This window comes from Artemia franciscana, unplaced genomic scaffold (genome assembly GCF_032884065.1).
Source record: "Artemia franciscana unplaced genomic scaffold, ASM3288406v1 PGA_scaffold_200, whole genome shotgun sequence".
NCBI classification, from domain to species: Eukaryota; Metazoa; Arthropoda; class Branchiopoda; order Anostraca; family Artemiidae; genus Artemia; species Artemia franciscana.
Window position 1 is genome coordinate 401742 of NW_027062644.1, and position 22274 is coordinate 424015.

The following is a 22274-nucleotide window of genomic DNA, read 5'->3' on the forward strand; positions in this document are numbered from 1 at the left end:
CTCCTCCTCAATCCTAGTCTATTCAAAGCTTCCCTCTTTACACCCTCCCAGGAAGCTCCCATTTCCTTTATATCTGTCTTTATGACATCCTCCCAGCTCAACAGCGCACGACCTGCTTTCCGTTTAGCCCTATATGGTTTGCCGAAAAGGACATTTTTTGGCAATCTGTCATCCTTAATCCGTAAAACGTGCTCTAGCCATCTCAACCTTTTTCATTATAGCCCTAGAAATTGGGATTGGATCAAACTTTTCGTACAAGCTATTGTTTGAAACACGGTCAGTCAGCCAAACCATCAAATAATCCATAGGCAATTTCTCTGGAAAACATTCTAGAAAATCTTCTTCCGTTTTTCGGAGCGTCCATGCATTAAAACCATATTTGAACGCTATCATCACTGTAGCTTCCAATATCCTAATCTTGGCTCCCACACTTATCTTCATTTTCTTCCAAACTTTTTTCAAGTGTAAAAAAACCTCTTGAGCCTTGGTTATTCTACTTTTAACATCTTTACTGCTCTTCCGTCTTTGCCAATATTACTCCCAAGGTAAGTTGAGCTTTCCACTAGATCGATCTTTTTGTTGCCCAACTTCACTTTACATCGTCACTTATTCCTAGCCTTAGCGACTTGGTCTTCTTAACATTCATTCTCAAACCTATTCTAGCAGCCTGAACTCGCAAAACCTTTAAAAGTACATTCATTTTATTAAATGAATAATTTCTTCCTCATTTGATCCAGTCTTCTCCCACTGTCTTTTCTGTACTTCTTAAGACAAAGTCCATAAAAAAAATCCATACAAACGGGGATAGAACAAAAAACTACTTAACCCCTGCTTTAATACGAAACCAGTTACTAACTTCATTTCCTATCTTAAACACAGCAGTGGTATTCTCGTAAATAGCACTAATCACTTTAATGTTTTTGTCTGATATACCATAAAAGGATAAGACCTTCGCTAAAGCTCTTTTATCAACTGAGTTGAACACTTGCTCATAATCTATAAAATTGAAGACTAACTTCTCGATTATTAACCTAAGAGTGAGAATTTGGTCTACATATCCTCTACCCTTCCAAAAACCGCACTGTTCTTCTCTTAAAACTTTTCTGCATCATCTCTATATCTAAAAAATATCATCATACCAAGTAATTTACTACCTACAGAGTAGAAACAGCTAAAGGTTATAATCTACGAGTCATCTACGGCCTTTAAGTTACCTCGATTATGCCTCGATTTTTAACCTCGATTATGCCTCGATTTTTAACCTCGATTTTAAGTAACCACGATTTTAAGTAGCCTCGATTACTTTTAAGTAACCGCAACCTCGATTATGCTAGAAGATTTTCCTCTTCTCTCGTCTCCGAACCAATCAATCACTATATTACTGAAGTCTATTATAATCGAAAAAAAAGACAGTCAGACGAACGTAAAAGAAAAAGTAGACGGAAAAAGAAAACAGAATGAATTTTCAAAATGAACAAAGAACGAAATGAAACAAAAAATTATTTCCTTCTACATGACAAAAAGAAAAGAAATACAAAAATAGCTACCCCTTCTTTGATCGATCTGGAGATTCATCTCTGGACCCAGTTTTGCGTTTGCAGGCAAAAACAAGAAGTATGGCTAGCAGTATTAAAATAATTCCTCCAGACGCTCCAAGTATTATATATAGCAGTGCATTTGATATACCACCGCGAGAGTCACCTAAGCTTAGGGAGCTTAGACCATGGGCTGAAAGTAAAAAAAAAAAACATAAATATTAACAATGGAAATTGAAAAGTGTACAGCAATCAAAAAAGGAATACAACAAATTATAAATATTTCTTAGAATAAGGACTAAAATTCTAATGCAAATATACATGTCACATATTCTACAGCTTTCTAGTATTTAAAGTTTTATTACACCTTTAGAGAGAAGTTGTAGCACTTCATTTTTCCACCAACTTTACTCTGTGCAACAACCCGACAAATATCCAAGTCGTTCGAGCCATCCAAAAATTAAACCAAATCCAACGCAGCTCCCCTTATTTTCAGGAGTTTGATATATACTACAACTCTGTGTTTTTTTATATTCGTTAATATTTCATTTGGACTATGACTTCAATTCTTGAAGACATTCTAACTCCATTCCACTTCTAGAAAAAAATTCCATTTACAAAGCCAACTAGGCACAAATTTGGATATTCATGAGGATTTGGCTGGGGTAAGGGGTGCAGGGGATTATTGAGACAGCCAATGTTGAGATGATTAAAAGTACGTAAAATTAGGGGGACATCTTAAAAATAATAGATTTTCAAAATGAAGAGGTCATCAAATTTAATCAAGATCCAATTTGACTCAACTTTCCTTATTTTCAGGAGTTCAGCTCTAAATCAAATTCTTTATTTATTTTTGTTCTTTAACGTTTCATTTGGGTTCTGACTTCAATTTATGAGGAAATTCTAACTCCATTCACTTATAAAGAAAAGCAATTCATATGCAGAGCCAACTAGGCACACATAGAGATATTCATGGGGACTTCTTCGAGGATGGGGGTATAGTCGAGAAAATAAAAAAATAAGATTATTTGAAGGGTAAAAAATTAAGGAAAAACTTTCAAAACTTTCCCTGAATAGTAGCAGGGTCCTCATCTCACAAGTTTCAAGGAGTCAAGCAATCTTATTCCCAAATCGACCCAATACAACACACCTGGTTGTAGTGAGTACATTTTTTACAGAAATATAAGGAAACCCTTAGTCAGAAAGTTTATTATTAATTGCATGAAACAAAAGATAGCCATTTATATACTGTGATGGTATGCACAAAACCAAAGCACTGATAAAAATTATTAAACTAAAATGGTCTAAAACTGATAAACATACAGTTTGTCTCCATTAGCATTGATACTGGTCTTACTTTTTAAGGCTATAATGAAAGAAAGCTTGAGATGACTAGGGCAGAATTGAGGGATGAAGGATTACAGAAAGCCCAAAGTTGGACTTATTGCCCATCCATACTGGGCCAAGCAAAAAGCAGATCGTCCTTAAGTGAGGTGGGATCATAAAGAAGATCATAAGTAAAATTGGGATTTCATGGGAAAAGGTAGGCCTAAAGATAGAAACTTTCAATAAATTCAGGTGGAGGAGGAGCGCATGACCCTTTATTGGACTCTGGCGGCTTGGTGCTGCAATGAGTTTTAAGTGCAGTGAGGTGGTAGTAACAGATTGCAGTAGGTGCTTTGGAAAACATATTTAATAAATATAATTCTTCATTAAACGACAAAAAAAAAATTTTTTAATAAACACTGTGAACGTGGAATTATGCAGTGAATACACTTTATATTCCAAGTATTGACCATCATATGTTCTGACCTCAAATATAAAACATATAAATTAAGAAACTGATAAATATAAGATAAATATAAACTTTTCTTGAGCAGGAAGGAGGCGTCATAGATTATATTGCTACTACTAACGCAGCTCACTGTGAAACAAAACTTGCTGCATCACACACGGCGGTCCAAAGGTGTGCGAATATTGTTTACATTTACCTCAAGAGTAAGTTTAATAGAATGCTTGTTATGGGCAGAAGCATACCTCCTAGATTTTTATGACGCTTAAGATCTTTTTTTCTTTTATGATGTTTTTTTTTATTCATCTTTTTTTTTTTCAAAATCTCTATACATTTCTTTTATCACATAATATCAGATTTGTTTTTGTTTTTTTTTTCTTAAAAAACCGAAAGCCTGATACAGTTTTTCAGATACTGTAAGCTTATTTTTTTTTGCCTTCCTACATGGATCAAGAATACTTACTTCGCTGAGAAATAAAGAGTATTTGATAGTACAGAGAAAATGGACGAAATGTCAAAAAGATTTCAAAAGCACAGAAAGCATGTTGTAACTGCATCCATTTTTTATAGTGTTGGTGTTATCAGAAGTATCATAATTTCTTATTTCCCATGTTGTATTTGGTTTATACATTATGTAAGTTAATTTTCTTTTTATTTCGCATACTGCATATCCCCCCGTTTGTTTATTCCTTAATAGTAATCTTTATTTTTTCTTTAGAAATGCAATGCCCTTAATTGTTTGTTTTCTTTTATTTCATCTCTTGTATTTTCGTTTGAATGTTTTTCTTTTAATTACTTTATTTACTCGTCAATAAACACATTTCAATGTAGAGGGGATTAAAAAAGACTTGTTATAATTCGTCTATACTTTTTCAATCTTAAATTTCCTTGTTCCAGAAAGCTAACGTTCGTGCCTAAGTTTTGACGTAAAGCGAAATCGTGTATAAATTTTATTCATAAGTGCCAGCTTTCCATGTGAAGTGTCAAAGAGTCTTGAAAACTGAGATTATATGACCAATATCTTTATATATCTCTTTTTTTAATTAATTTTTAAATTGGCTCTATAATGAAACTACCTTCACATCATTTGCCTTTAGCTCGTTATTATGCTGTTGTTTTTTTTTTACCTGCTTTAATTAACGCTTTTGTCCCCTAGGCATTAGGAAACTGCTGCATATTCACAGATATGCTTACAATATTTTTTTCAACTTTTCTTATTGAAAAATTTCAAGCTTTCATTAAAAATTTAAAATGGAATCTTTTTGGCCTATAGCGAATTTTAAATGGCCTATTTATCCCGTTAATAGGCTAGCCCATTAAGGAAATTACCCAATTAAAGAAAGTCTTCCGAGAATAATTCAAGTAGAATTGCTTAGCATATACATTGTCAAAAAATAGCTTATTATACATCGTAAGTGGTGATTGTAGATCACAAAAAATTTAACAAAAATTAAAGTAAAGAAAAAAAATCATCGCTATAAAAAAAGAAAGCCGTCCATCATATGGCTTACCAGCTCCTGTTCTGTAAGTAACAACGGGAGAAAGCGGTCCATATCCTTTATTATTTCTTGCTTGAATCTTAAAAAAGTAGGTCGTATCTAAAGTGAGTCCTTTAATCAATGTTGTCATTTTGTCACCAACAATTGCTTTAACAACCCAATCACGATCTCTTTGGCTATTATCTGTTGTATAAAATATAACATATCCAGTGATTTGTCCATTGGGTTGTTTTGGAGGTTGCCAGTTTAAGTTAATCATTGTGGGGTTGTCTTCCATGGGCACTACGGTTAAATCTCGTGGTGCAGAACTTGGTGCAGCTTCAAAAGTCGTGTTGAGCCCAACTAGTGACCAAGCACTTTCTCTTCTTCCTGGAAATGAGAATATTTACTTACTCAAAAGCTCTATATTAACAAAAAATACTAAAATTCACTGGGTCCATGAGCAATAAATCATCAGGTATATCGTTTGACATTACAAATGAGTTCTATACCCAACAAGAAGGACACGATTAACCATGAAATTAAAAAAAAGAGAAAGTCTAATTGTTAAACCAAAAGCCTGAAAACAAACAGTCAAGGCTATTTTCTAAGACCCCTCCTCCTTTCCCTACCACCCTTCCGCAGCTAAAAATTTAAGAATAACAGATTTTTTGCAATGAATAAAGAGTTGATCTATTTAGGTAACTTTCAAAAATTATGCGATCAAGCGAAGCTCGCAAACCTTTTGAAGCGAATTCCTCCGTACAGCCAACAGCCTCAATTTTTTATTCTTTTTTTTCGATCGTAAAATTATATTTTCTTTACAATTTGAGGGACGTAGAGGAGATATTAGAATACAAAATTTCTCTTTTATACTTGAGTAAAGCTGTACAAATGTTTTATTCTCAGCTAAATAGCCAACATAAACGAATTTCGTAATCAACATCAGTAACAAATGAATGATCCAAAAATATTAGTTATATCCTCAGCACCAATACATAGAATAGGATTTCAAAGAGCCAAGTAAGAAGTTACTGTAGCCAAGAAGAAGAACTGCCACTGAGTATCAAGAAACGTAGCCTAAACGATTACATTATGTATATAGTATCAAGAAACGTATTCTTGGCCACTCTTTGCGTCGTCCCGCTGAAGTAATGTATCGAAACATCCTTGTTTGCGAACCAGCCCCCTCATGGAAAAAAAAAATCAGGGGGACAAAAATAGCGTCAACGAAGATTTGGAGCCATGGGAGGGAGACATCAAAGTGGACGTCGCAAACCACTCCAAGGTATTTTGCTACGGGTAGGGCAGTCCACTGTCTGGTTTCCGAATAAAGTGAAAAAGTAAGTTAATTACTGGTAATTTGAGAGCAGAGGCTACATGCGAAGGCTCAGGCCCAGGCCATTCAAAAATTCCAGATATTTTCTCAGATTTTTCGCATAATTAACCTGTTTGGCAAAATTTTTATGTTTACTACCAACCACCCCCCCCACCATATTTTTTAAATGTATCTTGGTACTAACAAAAAAACAATTTCCGTAAAAAAAAAATTCTGCGATGCTTGTTTTTACCACAACATTTTCCTACGCATACTTTTTGAATCTCTCATTCAACTATTTCCAAACAAACATTAATTCTGCTAAAATAAATATAGCGCAAATTAAAATGTGCTTAAGCGCTGTTTTTGACCAGTGTCTGGCCAAAACCAAAAAGTGACTGCATTTAAAATTTCCTGAGCGTGGCCAAAAATATCATTGTGTATTATCTTTCTTTCTTCTTCTTTTTTTGACAAGCCTGTAAACTACCTGTTAAATAAAAGCATAAAATTTGCTGAACAGAAAAGCTAAGTTCTATGTGAGAAATGAAATAACGTCACTTGAATCTTTTGACAAGCCTGTCAACTACCTGTAAAATAGAAGCATAAAATTTGCTGAACAGAAAAGCTAAGTTCTATGTGAGAAATGAAATAACGTCACTTAAATCTTTTGACAAGCCTGTCAACCACCTGTAAAACAAAAGCATAAAATTTGCTGAACAGAAAAGCTAAGTTCTATGTGAGAAATGACATAACGTCACTTCAAACTTTTGTTTTGTATTTATCCCCACTATTGTTTTGCAATGAAAACTCTGAAAGAATATTTTTGGGTAGTAACGTAAACCATAAAACGTTTCTCAACATACAGTTCTAATAATCTAGTTTAAGAACAGAGTAAAAGCCTTTAATAGTAACCTATTTAAGGCAGAGGGGCTGCAAACAAATAAAAATCGTCCAACAAGCTTTGGTAGGTTTTATTTAAATAAAACCTGAACCATTAAATGGTAGTTTTTTTTAAATATGTTGCAGCATATTATTTCGAAGAGTGAAATAACTAAAAAATGTGTTTTTTTTACAATAAACAACTGTTTTCCAAAAGATTTCTTTAAGGTATTCAAGACACGACCCAAGATTATTAGTCCAGTTCCACTACACTCTTCCGTTTTTGTCCTAGAGCCCTCCCTCTCCTGCAACAGCAACAGTGCAGCTACAAAAGTACGAGCTAAAAAGGTTAAAAGACACTTTTCTACAAGTGCATATTTTTTCCTTTTTGAATTTCACACCATGTAAGTTTTAATCTTCAAACGTTTGAATTAAGACAAAGCAAAATGTGATTTCTGTAGTTTGCGTCTAGGCTCCTTAAGGCATAAAATCCTTATTACTCTTATTAAACCAATTATGACGGGCCTTAAAAGGACCATAAAACAAATATGACCAGGCGAGGTCACCGAATGAAATCCCGCTAGTATGTCTGATTGAAAGCAAAATCCTTTAGTCTTTAGAAACTTTTCGGCTTTTCTGTGCCTACCTAGAAAAAAAGAACTAGAACAATATACTTCTAGCTTAACTTTTTTCTTACATTTGTATTCAAAAAGGTAATTTTTTTTTACATTTATTTAGGAAGGCATAAGGAATAACACTTTCAATCCGAGATCCCAGCTTTGAGCTCATTTTAAATAAAAAAAACAAGTTTTTTAAATGAAAGTAAGGAGCGACATTAAAACTTAAAACGAACAGAAATTACTCCGTATATGAAAGGGACTTTTCCCTCTCAACGCCCCGCTCTTTACGCTAAAGTTTGACTCTTTCTCTTAACTCTACATTTAAAAACAGTAAAAAAAAACTTTAGCGTAAAGAGCAGGGCGTTGAGAAGGAAAAGCCCCTTTCATATACGGAGTAATTTCTGTTCGTTTTAAGTTTTAATGTCGCTCCTTACTTTCATTTAAAAAACTTGTTTTTTTTATTTAATTTCTGAACGTTTTTGAATCAATGCATGTTTTGATTTTGGCTCTCCGCAGAGGAATAATTAAAACGAAATTTGTATATTTTTTTTTGGCTAAATGGCTTTCTCATAATTTTGATCGAATGATTTTGAGAAAAAAAGAGCGGGGGAGGAAGCCTAGTTGCCCTCCGATTTTCGGTTAATTAAAAAGGCAACTAGAACTTTTAATTTTTTACAAATCTTTTTATAAGTAAAAGATATATGCAACTTATAAATTAGCTTACGTAAAGAACTTTTGTATTCTTATGTTTTTATTACATATATGAGGGGGTTCGCCCCCTCGTCAGTACCTCGCTCTTTACACTAAAGCTTAAATTTTGTCCCAATTCATTAAGAATGACCCCTGAATCACAAAAGCCACAGAATAAATAGTTGAAATTACTAAAAATACTTTAGCGTAAAGAGCGAGGTATTAGGAGGAGGTGAGCCCCTCACATGGGTAATAATTTCTGTTTGTTTTAAGTTTTAATACTGCTGCTTACTTCCAGCTGAAAAAAAACTTTTTCTTTGTTTTTTTAAGTAAAGCTAGTAAATCCTGCGCTCCCTTCATGGACATTTTCTTCCCCCATGACAAATTCCTCGATGAAAAGTTCCCCCAGCATATCCCCCTCTTCTCAACCCCTGTCTCCAACCAAAAAATCCTCCTGAAAACGCCTGTACACTTCCCAATAACCATTACTATATGTAAGCACTGGTCAAAGTTTTGAACTTGTAACCCCTCCCACGGGGACTGTGAGGGAGCAAGTCGTCCCCAAAGACATAGTTATAAGGTTTTTCGACTACGCTGAATAAAATGGCTATCTCAGAATTTTGATCCGCTGACTTTGGGAAAATAATTAGCGTGGGAGGGGGCCTAGGCGCCCTCCAATTTTTTTGGTCACTTAAAAAGGGCACTAGAATTTTTCATTTCCGTTAGAATGAGCCCTCTCGCAACATTCTAGGACAACTGGGTCAATACGATCACACCTGGGAAAAAAAAAAAACAAAAAAAAAAAAAAAAATAAACACGCATCCGTGATCTGCCTTCTGGCAAAAAATATAAAATTCCACATTTTTGTAGATAGGAGCTTGAAACTTCTACAGTAGGGTTCTCTGACACGCTGAATCTGATAGTATGATTTTCGTTAAGATTCTATGACTTTTAGGGGGTGTTTTCCCCAATTTTCTAAAATAACACAAATTTTCTCAGGCTCGTAACTTTTGATGGGTAAGACTAAACTTGATGAAACTTTATATATTTAAAATTAGCATCAAAATGCGATTATTTTGATGTAGCTATTGGTACTAAAATTCCATTTTTTAGACTTTTGGTTACTATTGAGCCGGGTCGCTCCTTACTACAGTTCGTTACCACGAACTGTTTAATACCAAAGCTAGTTAGTCGTTTTCGCTTCACATAATTCGTCGTCTTTGGTGAGAATCAAATACTTTTGTAAGCTAGATCCAAATACCAGCAAAATTGCTTTAAAAAGACAAGATAAATTAAACATTGTCTTTGTGGGTATAGTGGCTTGTCTTAATTGGCAAATACCGTTAGAAATAATAGCCAAATAGCCATACAAGACGAATAGCCATGATAATTTACGCCGTATTATTATCAGCGTACCAATGGAAAGTTTTCATTTAAAAGACCGTAAACTGAAAGTTTGTAAGCATAATTTTACCGACCAGAGAAGACATTTTTCAATGAAAAATAGAAGGGAACCGCACATAAGTACATATTTATCACCTCATTTGATAATACAATCACAATAATATATATCACCAGATAATATAAAAAATGGTAGTTCTATGCGCGCAGTGGCCCCAATTGGGGGAGGGGAGGTGGTAGGTGAGGGTATGTCCTCTGCCTACATTTTTGACCCTGCCCCTACACTTCGAAATAATGTTTTTTTTTAGTATTTTTATTGGCAAAGTTGCAAAAAAAACACAAATTTGCCCAGCCCCCCCTCCTCCTAGGTTAAATAAATACATTTTGCCCCCCCCTCCTTGATTTTTGCAAATTAATAATGAATAAGCGAGTATTTATTAATTAGTGTCGTAGAAGATAAGCCACAAGGAGTTCAGCACTGCAGATTCTGACGGTAATCTTTTATAAGTTAATACTTCAATGATATTCACCCACATTAAAACACTCTTTTTTTATAGTGGATGTGGTATCAGGCCACCAAGGCAATATTCAATTCCAATCAGAATTTAGCACAGTCATTAAAACTAGCAACTCATAGGTTAGTCAAACCTTAGTTATCGAACTTCTTATATTTCGAGCAGCATATTCGGTAGTCAAATGCCTCTGTCGCAGAACAAAAGGCTGGTTCTCAAACACCAGTAATATGTGGCTGCGAGACCAGAACTTTCGGGACGAATTCTGGTATAGAGCCCATGTTTGATCGTAGTTAAACAAAGCAGTACCCTCACATTTTCACAAGAATATAACTTAAACCATAACACAGTACTGACCAAATACTAATTTTACTGATCAAATAACACAGTAAATACTGATCAAATACTCACCAGTTTAGAGAATATTAAAACCTACATGCTTTCCTATAAAGTCGTCATCAGGAAATGTGGGCCTTGATGACTCAATAAAAACTTGTAATTATAACAGATTTAGAAGGTACTTCAGACATGCTAATATGTATAAATGGCGCTACTGAAAAAAAATGGCTTATTTTTAAATGCAAATGAAGACAAAGGGGGGCGAATACACAGGGGCGTGTGTCTCGCATCGAATTTTTCTCAGGGATCAATTTAGTTAAAGAAAATGTGAAAACAACTCACCCTTCATAACTTTGACATGAATTCGTACTGAGTGTTTGGCTTTAAATCGTCAATCATACAATTCAGATCAGTCGAGTTGAAATATCTATAGCGCACATTCGTCGCAGAGCCAAAATACGGTGTATACCGAACAACATAATATCGGTTGTCATTAGTCGGCTGCAAAAAAAAATTTATTAAAATAGGTTTACAATAGAATGCAGATTATAATTATCAAGCTACAATTATTTAAAAAAATAATTTGCACAAATGGGTAATATAAAAACAATATACAAATAATTACAGAGGCATAATATATATATACACACAAACACACGCACACGCACACATATATATATATATATATATATATATATATATATATATATATATACATATATATATATATATATATATATATATATATATATATATATATATATATATATATATATATATATATATATATATATATATATATATATATATATATATATATATATATATATATATATATATATATATATATATATATATACTAGCTATTGGGGTGGCACGAAGCGCCACCCCAACACCTAGTTGGTGGGGGCACTCGACTGACTTGTAAAGGACTGCCTGGTCTCGAATCTTGGTCAAAACAATATTGTTGATTTCGTGGACGTCTATATTTTTGGCTGCCAGAATCGCTCGTTCACTTAGCCATTTATGATTTTTATAATTGGTTAGAATATTCGGAAATACTTTTTCAATCAATTCATTTTTGGACGTCACTAAATTACAGAATTCAGCAGGTAGTTGTATACGTCCTGAAATTGAGTCTACTGGGAGCTTTCCGTTTCCAATTGCCAGCAATTGATCAGAAAATGTTTGACCAGAGTCATCGTTTTGCAATCGGACACGCATATTTGTAGTTAATTTTAATGTCTTTACGTGTGCCCATAAATTAGAATTTTTCAGGCAAGCATTCATTTCGTCTGCAGGGGTTGATCTAGGTATTATAGGTAATGTTTGCCTGAAATATCCCCCAAGCAATATTAATGTGCTACCAAAGGGTTTCGAATTCCCTCGTAAATCTCTCAAAGATTGATCCAGAGCCTCGAGCGATTTTTTGTGTGCCAATGTGCACTTGTCCCAAATAACAAGTTTGCATTGCTGCAATACTTTACCCATCCCAGATGATTTGGAAATATTGCACGTGGGAGTTTCTGTAGAATGCAAATTCAGAGGCAATTTCAAAGCGGAATGAGCAGTTCTTCCACCAGGCAGCAACGTTGCGGCTATTCCGGACGACACAATTGCCAACGCTATATCATTTTTTGATCGAATTGATGCCAGAATCAGTTTTATCACAAACGTTTTACCAGTACCTCCTGGCGCATCCAAAAAGAAAATTTCTCCAACGTTGTTATCGACACAATGCATTATCGTATCATAAATGTCTTTTTGCTCCGACGTTAACTTAGAAATGTTATTTTGTACATACGACAATAGATCACTCGTGCTGTAACTTTGTTCACGATCCAATTCTACACATGTCGAAACAGCAGCGGTACGATTAGGTGAAGGCATTCCCAAATCCTGAAGAGGTTTGTTTGCCATACATACGCACAAATCTTCAATAATAACTAAAGTGTAGTTATAAATTTCTGATGTAAAATCAAAAGTCATATCTGACGTCTCTAACCGTTTTCGATGGAGTATATCTTCGGACATTTTCGATTTATATTTTTCCCATAACTCTGTAGGAGCTGAAGGAGAGCAAGTTGTTAGTATGATTCCAAACAATGCACGAATTTGACTTGGAGTTGACGTTTCGCACGCGTCATTGATGCAGTTATCCCAGTATTGGTCATTCTCCGATAAATTCAGAGCTTGGCATGCACTACGGTAAGTATCTTGTATAGTACCGTTTACAGTTCTCAAATACTCAAAGGACGTCGGACCGGGTACATTCACCAAAAGCAGGCGTAGAAAGAAGCATTCATGTTGATTGGGGTGAACGGTGTAGAGTCTTCCTATAGTGGTATCTTTGAAGATGGTAGGTTAACCGTCGACTGACTTACCCTGTTTTCGACGTTTAAATACTTTATTTTTAGTATTCCACGTGTAATACAAAGGCACTTCAGTATACTGCAGTTTTTTTGCAAAAGAATCATTTTTGCATAACGAAAAGAAAGTTTTAGTAGTTTTTACCTTTTTTAGTTTTTTTTTCTTCTCTTGTATTAATACTAAAGCCAGGGTAACCTAAAAAAAAAATCTAAAGTTTTAAGCTTAGTAGATATCGTTATTAGAAATTGGGCTTGCTTTAAAAATCAAATATCTTTAAATAGACTGCGTTTGAAAAGATAGCAAATTATCAGCGGTTAGAAGACAAGCGACAATAAGAATCCATATATAGAAGCCTGCCGCCTGCCTAGTGCCGGGGACTGGCGGCCGATATATAGACATGATATATATATATATATATATATATATATATATATATATATATATATATATATATATATATATATATATATATATATATATATATATATATAATTAGGCTATTTATAAAAGAATTCTGACTTTTAAAATATAATTATAAGATTATTGTTATTACAGCATTTTAACATACATGAATAAATGATATATACTAAAACACTATATAAATAATTACAGAGACATTGTTGCGAGAGCAACACATTGGTTTTGTCCCGTTTTTTTTTTTTTTTTTTTTTTTTTTATTCCGCCGATGTCGGCTTATTCCTGGAAACTGGTAAGGGTCTGACCTGTGCGGTTTTTACGGAAAGTGTGGACCTCAGGCCGGATTGATAAATATGGCATTACATTTTGGAATGCTCCGCAGAACTCTTGCCTGGGGCCAAAAAGGATGGTTTTTGCTTGTCCACGAGCCAGAGCCTATGGTGTGCGAAGTGAAGTGGAGTTATGTAGCCTATGTCAGAGAGGAGTATCTGAAGTTGTGCAGCCAGGCTTTCGTTTCATCAAACCATGTTTCTGCTTTCGAGTGGAAAGCTCCGTTCTAGCAGGCAAGCAGGCAGGCACCACTTTCAAACTGAAGATGGACTAAAATCTATATGTGTTAAATATATGCGACAGTTACCCGGCCCCACAGCAAATATTTCTTCTTTGAGTGATAAATAGACAAATTTACAGAAGCAAAAAAGCAGCATTTTCCCACGGGTCCGAAAATACTGCCGTGATTTTGGCTGGGTTTATCATTTGTTTTTTTCGGACTTGGGATTAAGGTAGAGAACTGTTATCTGATGTACCTCTTAAACTTTAAAAGTTCTGTCATTGCTAAAGAAATTGGAGCTTATTCTTTGCTCCTTTCTAAGTGGTGACGTTAGAAAGTTGGCCTACGGCAAAAAAAAAAAAATCAACTTTTGAACTAAGACAGATAGAATTTTTTTTCGACGGCAATCGATAGCTCTTGATGAGCTGATCAAAGTATATGTCATCCATTTTTTGGTACAAAAATTCCTTCATGAGATATACTAGTTTGAAAGTTTCAAGGGGTTGACAACTTCAGTAGTAGGGTATACACTGAAACCAAAAATAAGCCAATACCAATTGTGAGACATGTAGGGGACTTGTAAGGAAAGGTATGCTGTTAGCTCATAATCATCTTCGGCAGTGAGGGGTTTGCAAATTTTGCTGTTTGGTGTACCTATTATGTTTCCAGTTTATTTGATGGTAAGACAGAGTTGGTTCCAGTGGTAAGACATGTAGGGGACTTGTAAGTAATAATCGTCTGTTAGGCTACAATCATCTTTAGTGAAGAGGGGTTTGGGACTTTTGCTAGTTGGTGTAACCTACCCATACTCACTGTAACCTAGAATTACGTGTTTACGCAACGGGTACAAACAATAATGTAAAACAACGAGGCAGTTTCGTAATAATTAATAGAGTGTCATCTATGGTATTTTGATCCTGAAAACTACGGATAGCTTTATAATACCAACTAGATTATATAAGATATTGTTACAAGTGTTGATCCGTCACGATGTCTACGCTTGAAAAGGATAAAGTTCAACTGGCTGCAAAGTCAATTTAGTCCCTTCTTTCGATATTCTTTTGTTATTGCTGTTTTTTCAACGCTGAGGACTAGCCTTTGATCATGTGATTACTGATTGCGTTCTTCTTTGAACATAACATTTTAAAAGCTTCGACAGGCTAACAACTTCAGCGTTTAACCGATAGGAAACAAAACCAAAGTGTTGCTCTCGCAACACTTTATTCGGCGAAGCCGGACAAAGGTTTACGCAACACTTCACGTTGCTCAGGCAACGTAGGTTTAGTTATATTTAGTATTACATATGAAGTTCATACACTGTTATACATTATACCGTGTGGCAGTAGTTGGTGGCAAAAGAGAAAACATTACTAAATCACAAAATTTTGATACAAAAATTAATATAGTCAAATCCTTACTGTAACATTATAATATATGAATATAAATCACTCTTATAAAACAAATCAAGACTTGAATAATCATAAAGTTATTATAAGGTTATAATACGAACATCGAGGGCTAGGCCACGTTTTATGAATGAAGTAAGGCAGATTTTTAAAGATTGTGTTATTTGCCCGTCCCAAATGGAATAGGATTAACCCGTTGAATCGGAAATAAAACCCATTCTTTCTGATGATGTAAGTTTTGTTAAAACGGAATATCACAATCTCCGGTACAAAATGCGAGAAGTTAAATAATTTTCTAAGATTTGTAGGAAATTAGGAATCGGCTTTTAATTTTCTGCTCTTTACTCGGATATCGTATCGAAGCTCTACAAGTTATGGCAAGACCTCCCAATCAACTCTAAATAGTTTGGACAAAGCAAATGATAACAGTTTGAAATAGACAAGATAGGTGATCCTCTAAGGTACCGTTTCCCGTTAATTATAAATGAAAAGGCGCTGTTTTCGAAAAAATTATTTAGTTAAAGAAAAATTAAACTGAGATAAACACAAACCAACTCACTCTATTTCGAACTAGAGAAGGGTCTGTCCAATATAGCACAACAGTTGATGAAGAGAGAACTACAGCTTTCAAACCGAGCGGGGTGGTTAGGGGTGTTGACGGCTCCGAAACACTCTCCTCTCTCGTCCTCATCGTTTCATAAATGGGACGGCCTTCTCCTTTCGAATTATGTGCTCGTAAACTAATAACGTATTCAGAATTTGGTTCTAGAAGTGCAGATTGAGTGGGTATAAATTTAAAAAAGTATGAAAAAGATGGTAAGACACAAGGGAAAAAAGAGAATTAGAGGAATAGATTGTATATGGATATACATAAAAATAGAAAAAACAGTTATAACTTCAAAGACCTCAAGACGTAAAAACAAGCTTATTTCATTTTCTTAAGTTGTTTCTTTTATTTTGTTTATTAAATTCATTCTGTCGCTAGGTCAATTTGCGTCAAAAAAATCTTAGAATTAGTAATTAAATATAGCTTTCTTATAAGAACTGTCCATAACCAATTTGACGAAGCGAGTACTGAGAATGTTCGACAGTGTATTTTAAAACAGATTTAATCAAATTGCTTTCTAATCAAATTAATTAAAGTTTGATGGCAAAAACTATTCGGTCATTTATTATTTGATCAAAAATAAACGACTTTTTTTTCGGATGACATAATACTAAACAAAACAAGTTATCACTTCTAGAAATACTAGGCCATAGTAACCCAGTATCCTAGGTGCTTTGAATCATTTTTCCAAGATTTTGTCTAAGATAAAAATTTTCGAAACGCCTAAAAGAATTCGAAACGCCCCACGTTTCGAAATAGAAACCACATGGAAATTCCGCAAACGAAAACCGTCAGGTCTGATTTTAATTACTATTAATAAGTAATTAATTACTATTAATAATAGTAATAAGTCAGGCCTGATTTATTACTATTATTATTGTAACTATTATTATTACAGGGGCTTTGATGGTAGTTGTCTTTGCCCTATGTGCTGGATGAGGGTCAAAGGTTGTGGGGATCAATCAGGGATTGGTGTCTTCTCTTCTGGCTTGAGTTTTTTGCATTATTGTATTAATTTAATGAAGTGAATTCTTTGTTTATTTGTTTTAAATTTACAGTGTTATTTAGCCTCCATATTACATGCTATGGACTCTTATGGAGGCCATTGGTATAGTGTTCTTGTGAATATTTGTTGTAATAATAAAAGTAACTGAACTGAACTGAACTGAGCTGCAATGTCAGGAGTGGGGCGAGGTGTTCTTTATTATTATCAGATTCAGTCAGGGGTGGGAAACACGATGTTTGAAAAAGAAGTTAACTCTTGATCGGACAACTGGTCACCATAAATTTCTGGCTTCCGAAAACATAAAAGATGCCGATGTTCAAGGAAAATGAAGAATACTGTTTGGATATAAAACCCTTTCAAGGCACCGTAACACAGTGTGGCATAAAGAGTTCATAAAAAGCCGTTCAGGGGGAAGGGGTCAAGAGCGAGAAAAAAACGCAAAATTCAAGAATCTGCTGTCTGCTGGTTATGAGCACGCGACTGGTTTTTAGGTTCACGAGGCATTTTTTACATTGTTTTTCAGTACATTTATTGCACTAAAATTACTACAGTTATCCTGATAAAAAAAAGGTAATTAACGGATGAAATGATGATTCTTTTCCAAAAGAAATGAAGGTATTACAATACGCCAGTGGAATAAGAAAAAATGGACAACTGTCGTTTAAGTCCGCTTGGTCACTATCTTTATGCCTCCGATTTGTCGTCCAGCGATTTTGACTTTCTTGTTGCACTCAAAGACCCCTCGGAAGGCTGAACATTCAAAGAAGACGGCAGAGTGGGCACTTGTGCAATTGGCGCTATCACAATGCACTTCTACTGATTGAATGATTTAACAAGCTACCCATCCGTTTGGGAAAATATATTTCTAAGGCACATATTTCGACAGAAAATCAATGCGTCCTTGATCTCCCACTTCGAAAAACACTTTTAGGATGCCGATAATATTTAAGATAACCGCGAGGCAATAATAATTTAAATAATATTTAAACCGCGAGGCAATCAAAATCTTTATGAAATTAGTATCACAAACCGTTATTCTACTTTAAAATTATGTTTTCATAGGACAGAAAAGGTAAAGGTTAGGAAAAGACAGTCCCTACCGGTGGTGCTGGTCTCCTTTTCTTGGCCCTTCAGCCAGGAAGTGCAATGAGGGGTTGAGGGCCAACTACGCAGTGCTTTCGCACACCCTTCCTGTTTACCTTCGCTAGATACCTCCAGATCCCCATTTAGAGCTGGGTTGACTCTGCCTGAGCTTACAGAGTCACGCCACTGATCCTCGTCTTAAACCAAATAATTGGATACATTAGGATTCAACCCTCGGCCTCTCAGACAAAGGATCCTAAATCCAGCGCACCAATCCACTCGGCTAGAACAGCTGGATGGAGACGACTTCCAAAAATACTGAGGATTGAGGGGGGGGGCACCACTGCTTCCACCAAAGAAAGTTGCAATTAATGCAAGCAGCTTCATCAGCATTCATATTTTTTTTTTGCAAATTAAATCGTAAGCAAACTCATCAGAAGTTAAGAACTAAAAATATGAAAAAGGTAGATATTCATGTATCACTACATATTCTACTGGTGGAAGTTCTCTTCGTTAAAGCTCTGCTATCTCCAATGCAATCACTGCAAGAAAGCAGGTGCAACAACTTACATTGCCCAACGTTGCCCAACTTACGTTGCCCAACATATTAATGGGAAAAATTTGAACTTATACTAAAGCTTGTGTTGAACCATCCATGCGAAAAAGGAAAAAAAATTGAATAAAAGATAATCATAGAGAAGGAGGGATGGTCAGAACATTGCAAGGTCTTTCTTTGTCGCAGGGATATCAGAATCCAAATATATAAAACTTTTACCGCCATATACAACTTCAGAAAAAGGGCAAAACACGGTGAATTATACAGGAAATATAAGAAAGTATGGCTTAAGAACATTTCTGGGGAAGGACATGGACCTAAAGGTCTTAAAGAAGAAGTGTCTAATGTTGTAGAGATTCCTATGCTGTAGCATAAATTTTTTATTATTATACTATAAATTTATATTATATTGTAAAATTATATTATTATATGTAATATTATAAATTTATTAGACAAACACGAAAATTGGGCAGGCAGCCCAAAATAGTTCTTCCTTGCAATACTTTAGTTGAAAGTCGATAGGAATAAGAAAACTTACCTAGTTTTTCTATTGTAAAGCTTCTTTGCTTCCTGTCAACAAGGTTCCTATAAACGTCGGGTATCCCTTTGCCCCAGCCAAGGGTATAGCCTCGAACCATAATATTCTGATTGCTGGGCGGAGACCAAGTGACAGTAATCCAAGTCGTACCAGGTTTTGCCCTTAATGAGCTTGGTTGGTCAGGAACTTGGCTTTCATCCAAATCACTGTCGAACGTTTCAGCAGTTATCCAGTCTGTATAAGGTCCAGTCCCGTTTATGTTCACTGCGGCAACCTTAATTAGGAACTCAGCACTTCTTGGTAGGTTATTCAAGGTGGATAGATGACTACTGCCATCTGTAGTTAATGTCGTTGACGCTTTACCATGGCCTTTTGGCTTGTACGAGACTTTGTACCCAATTATTATACCTGAAAATAGAACGAAAACACAAATAGAACTCAAATCAATAGAACATCATAATTTTAGAAAAAAAAACGACAAAACAATTAACACTATTTCAGACGTATTAACACCCAAAGAAACGTTACATCACATAAACAGGAAATATGTAATCGATAGTTCTTAAGAATTTAGAAGAAGTTCTTCAAATCTTTGTTTTTTGGCATTTCATTTATTTTTCCTGGATGTGTCCTAAATACGTATGAAAACAGGCAAGGGATTATAAATGATCCACTGTGGTGACTCCCTTAGAGGTAATTAAGAATTTGCAGTCTAATTTGAAGCTATTTCATTTTTTTTTCAAGCGTCCATCCTCCTTGGAAGCCCAAATACCCCCACCCCACTTAGCCCAGGACTTGAACCTACGTGTACATATGACGGCTTATATATTACTTTCTACCTCATGGCGCATATTTTTGTACCCGAGAGACAAACATTGCTAATGTATTCTGTTAAGTTTGACACTTATCAAACAATACAGAAAACAGAGAAACAGAGATAAGACATGGTGCATGAAGTAGCACCAAAGATAGGGATAACGAATTACTATTATTACAAAAATGCGTTAACATAACAGATTAACCATTTTTTTTTTGTCATAGCACCAAAGTTATCCAAATAAAAATGTGACCCATCTCATGTCTATTTATAACTGATAACCTTGATTTCAAAAAAAAAATCTTTGTCATGTTCTATATTTAAGGCAGTTGCTTGCTTGCTTCTGCAAGCTTGCTTGGTGCAATATGTTTTCAGATTATTCTGTGCTGGTTCCTCACCAGCGTTTCCTTTTTTTTTAATTTTGCATCCAAGACTCCCAACCATTGGATATGGATATGTTTCACATAAAAATTGAATCCTCGGTTTCTTCAGAAATATATGACAGAATAAGTTTCTACTTATTCAATCCAAACACATAAATGTAATTTCACTGTCCTTGGTAATTCAAAATGGTCCCATAGATATTACAGAAACTCAGTTTAAGGCGATTTCCAAACGGGAAAGCTGAAGAGATGTTCTCAATCTATCTCAACATAGACTATCTCAACATAGTTCTACTATACCTAAGTTATCTTAGGTATCATTTGGGAAAGCTGTACGTTGAGTCGTTTCAACGTACAGCTTTGCCAAATGAGAAAGCTGAAGAGATGTTCTCAAGAGAATTTGCATTCCAAATTGGCCTTCCTATTCAGATTTTCCATGAATAGCTTCTTTGCATTCACAAGAATTGTGAGGAAACAGCAGACGGTAGGGTTCCTAACAGAAACATTTTTGTTGGCAGTTTTCCAGTTACTTGATAACGCAAATTCCAAAGGACTTGACCATATTTGATGTTTACAAGTCTATTCTTTAATCTAAAATAGCAAATAAAATAGTAATTATGTATAAAATAACACATTACCATTTTGTTGCTCTTTGGGAGGAGGTTCCCAACGGACAACAATACTCGACGAGCTTGCACTTTCGGCGATAACATTTTGTGGCACTTGGCTTGGAGGAGCTGAGAAAGTTCTGCCCAAAACCTCTTCAGTAGTGGAGCCAGCACCTTGTTCGCTCAACGACGATGCCCACACACTGTACTGAGTAAAGGGACGCAGGTTGTGAATATAGTGGGACGTTTCTTTGTTACTATTTCATGTTCTTCAACAGTACCCACCTAAATGAGGTAAAATTTAGACATCAGCAACATACACTAGATTACATATGAATATGTCTACTGGGATGGCCAGAACGAACGTATTCGTTTGCCAGTTGTATATGATTGGTATGTCTTTCAAATAATAATTATGCGAAAGAAAAACCTTGAATACTATTAAAAGTGATAGCAATGAATTATACTTACTGTTAGATATAGTAATAATAGCAAGTTGGCAATATCTCTAGACAAAGGCCGTATCCAGAGGATAGGGATAGGGGTTTGACACCCCCCCCCCCCCCGAAATGTTCCTCCGACTCGTAAAAACGTAATAAAAATTGAAATTTTTTTTTTCTTTTTTTGACCCTCCCTTCGAAAAGATCATATTGTAGCACGAGATTGTCATTAAGGACAGCTACATCGTCTGCGAAGTCAACATCAGACAGAGTCCTCCCGACATATCTGATGCCGAAAGGGTGAGCATGGTGAGTCTCGTTCAGGATGTGGTCGATGACACAGTTAAACAGCTCAGGTGCAGCTGTGCATCCTTGCCATACTCCATTTTGTACGGGGTAGGAAGAAAAAATCTTTCCGTTAACCAGGACGGCACTTTCTGTATTGCTGTAGAGTTCTTTGAAGAGGCTGACTATCTTTGTGGGTAGGCCCGCAGCTTTCAGGATTAGCCAAAGGGACGGTCTGTCAACAGTGTCAAAGGCAGAACGAAAGTCAATGAAAGCTATGTAGGTAAAATTCCACTGTCTTCTCAACGATCTGTCAGACCATGTGAATCTGTTTAGTTGTAGATCTTCCTGGCATAAATCCAGCCTGTTGGGGGCGGCGCAAAGCATATAGGAAACTTGTTGCACGTTTCAGCAGCAGCATCGCAATTAGCTTTCCAGGAACAGAGAGTAGGGTGATACCACGGTAGTTGCTGCAGCCCGTCTTGCTGCCCTTGCGCTTAAACACTGGCACAAGGATTCCTTTCTTCCAGTCTCATGGTATAACTCCAGTGCGCCAGATTATACTGAACACCATCTGCAGTCACAGTGTCATCGCAGGGCCACCTGTTGTGAGTAGCTGAGAAGCAATGCCACAAGTGCCGGCT

At 35.5% G+C, this 22274-nt stretch overlaps 1 protein-coding gene across 1 annotated transcript in view; it reads right to left on the reverse strand.

The window, feature by feature from the left end:
* LOC136041401 (neogenin-like) overlaps nt 1-22017 on the reverse strand; it is a 48603-nt gene extending 26586 nt beyond the window's left edge. The window contains 9 exon segments of the mRNA XM_065726052.1: nt 1548-1728; nt 4839-5191; nt 5922-5936; nt 10917-11065; nt 15867-16072; nt 19098-19505; nt 20936-21157; nt 21160-21190; nt 21589-22017. Of these exon segments, the coding sequence (XP_065582124.1) occupies nt 1548-1728; nt 4839-5191; nt 5922-5936; nt 10917-11065; nt 15867-16072; nt 19098-19505; nt 20936-21157; nt 21160-21190; nt 21589-22017 (1994 nt within the window).
* Nucleotides 22018-22274: the final 257 nt, after the last annotated feature.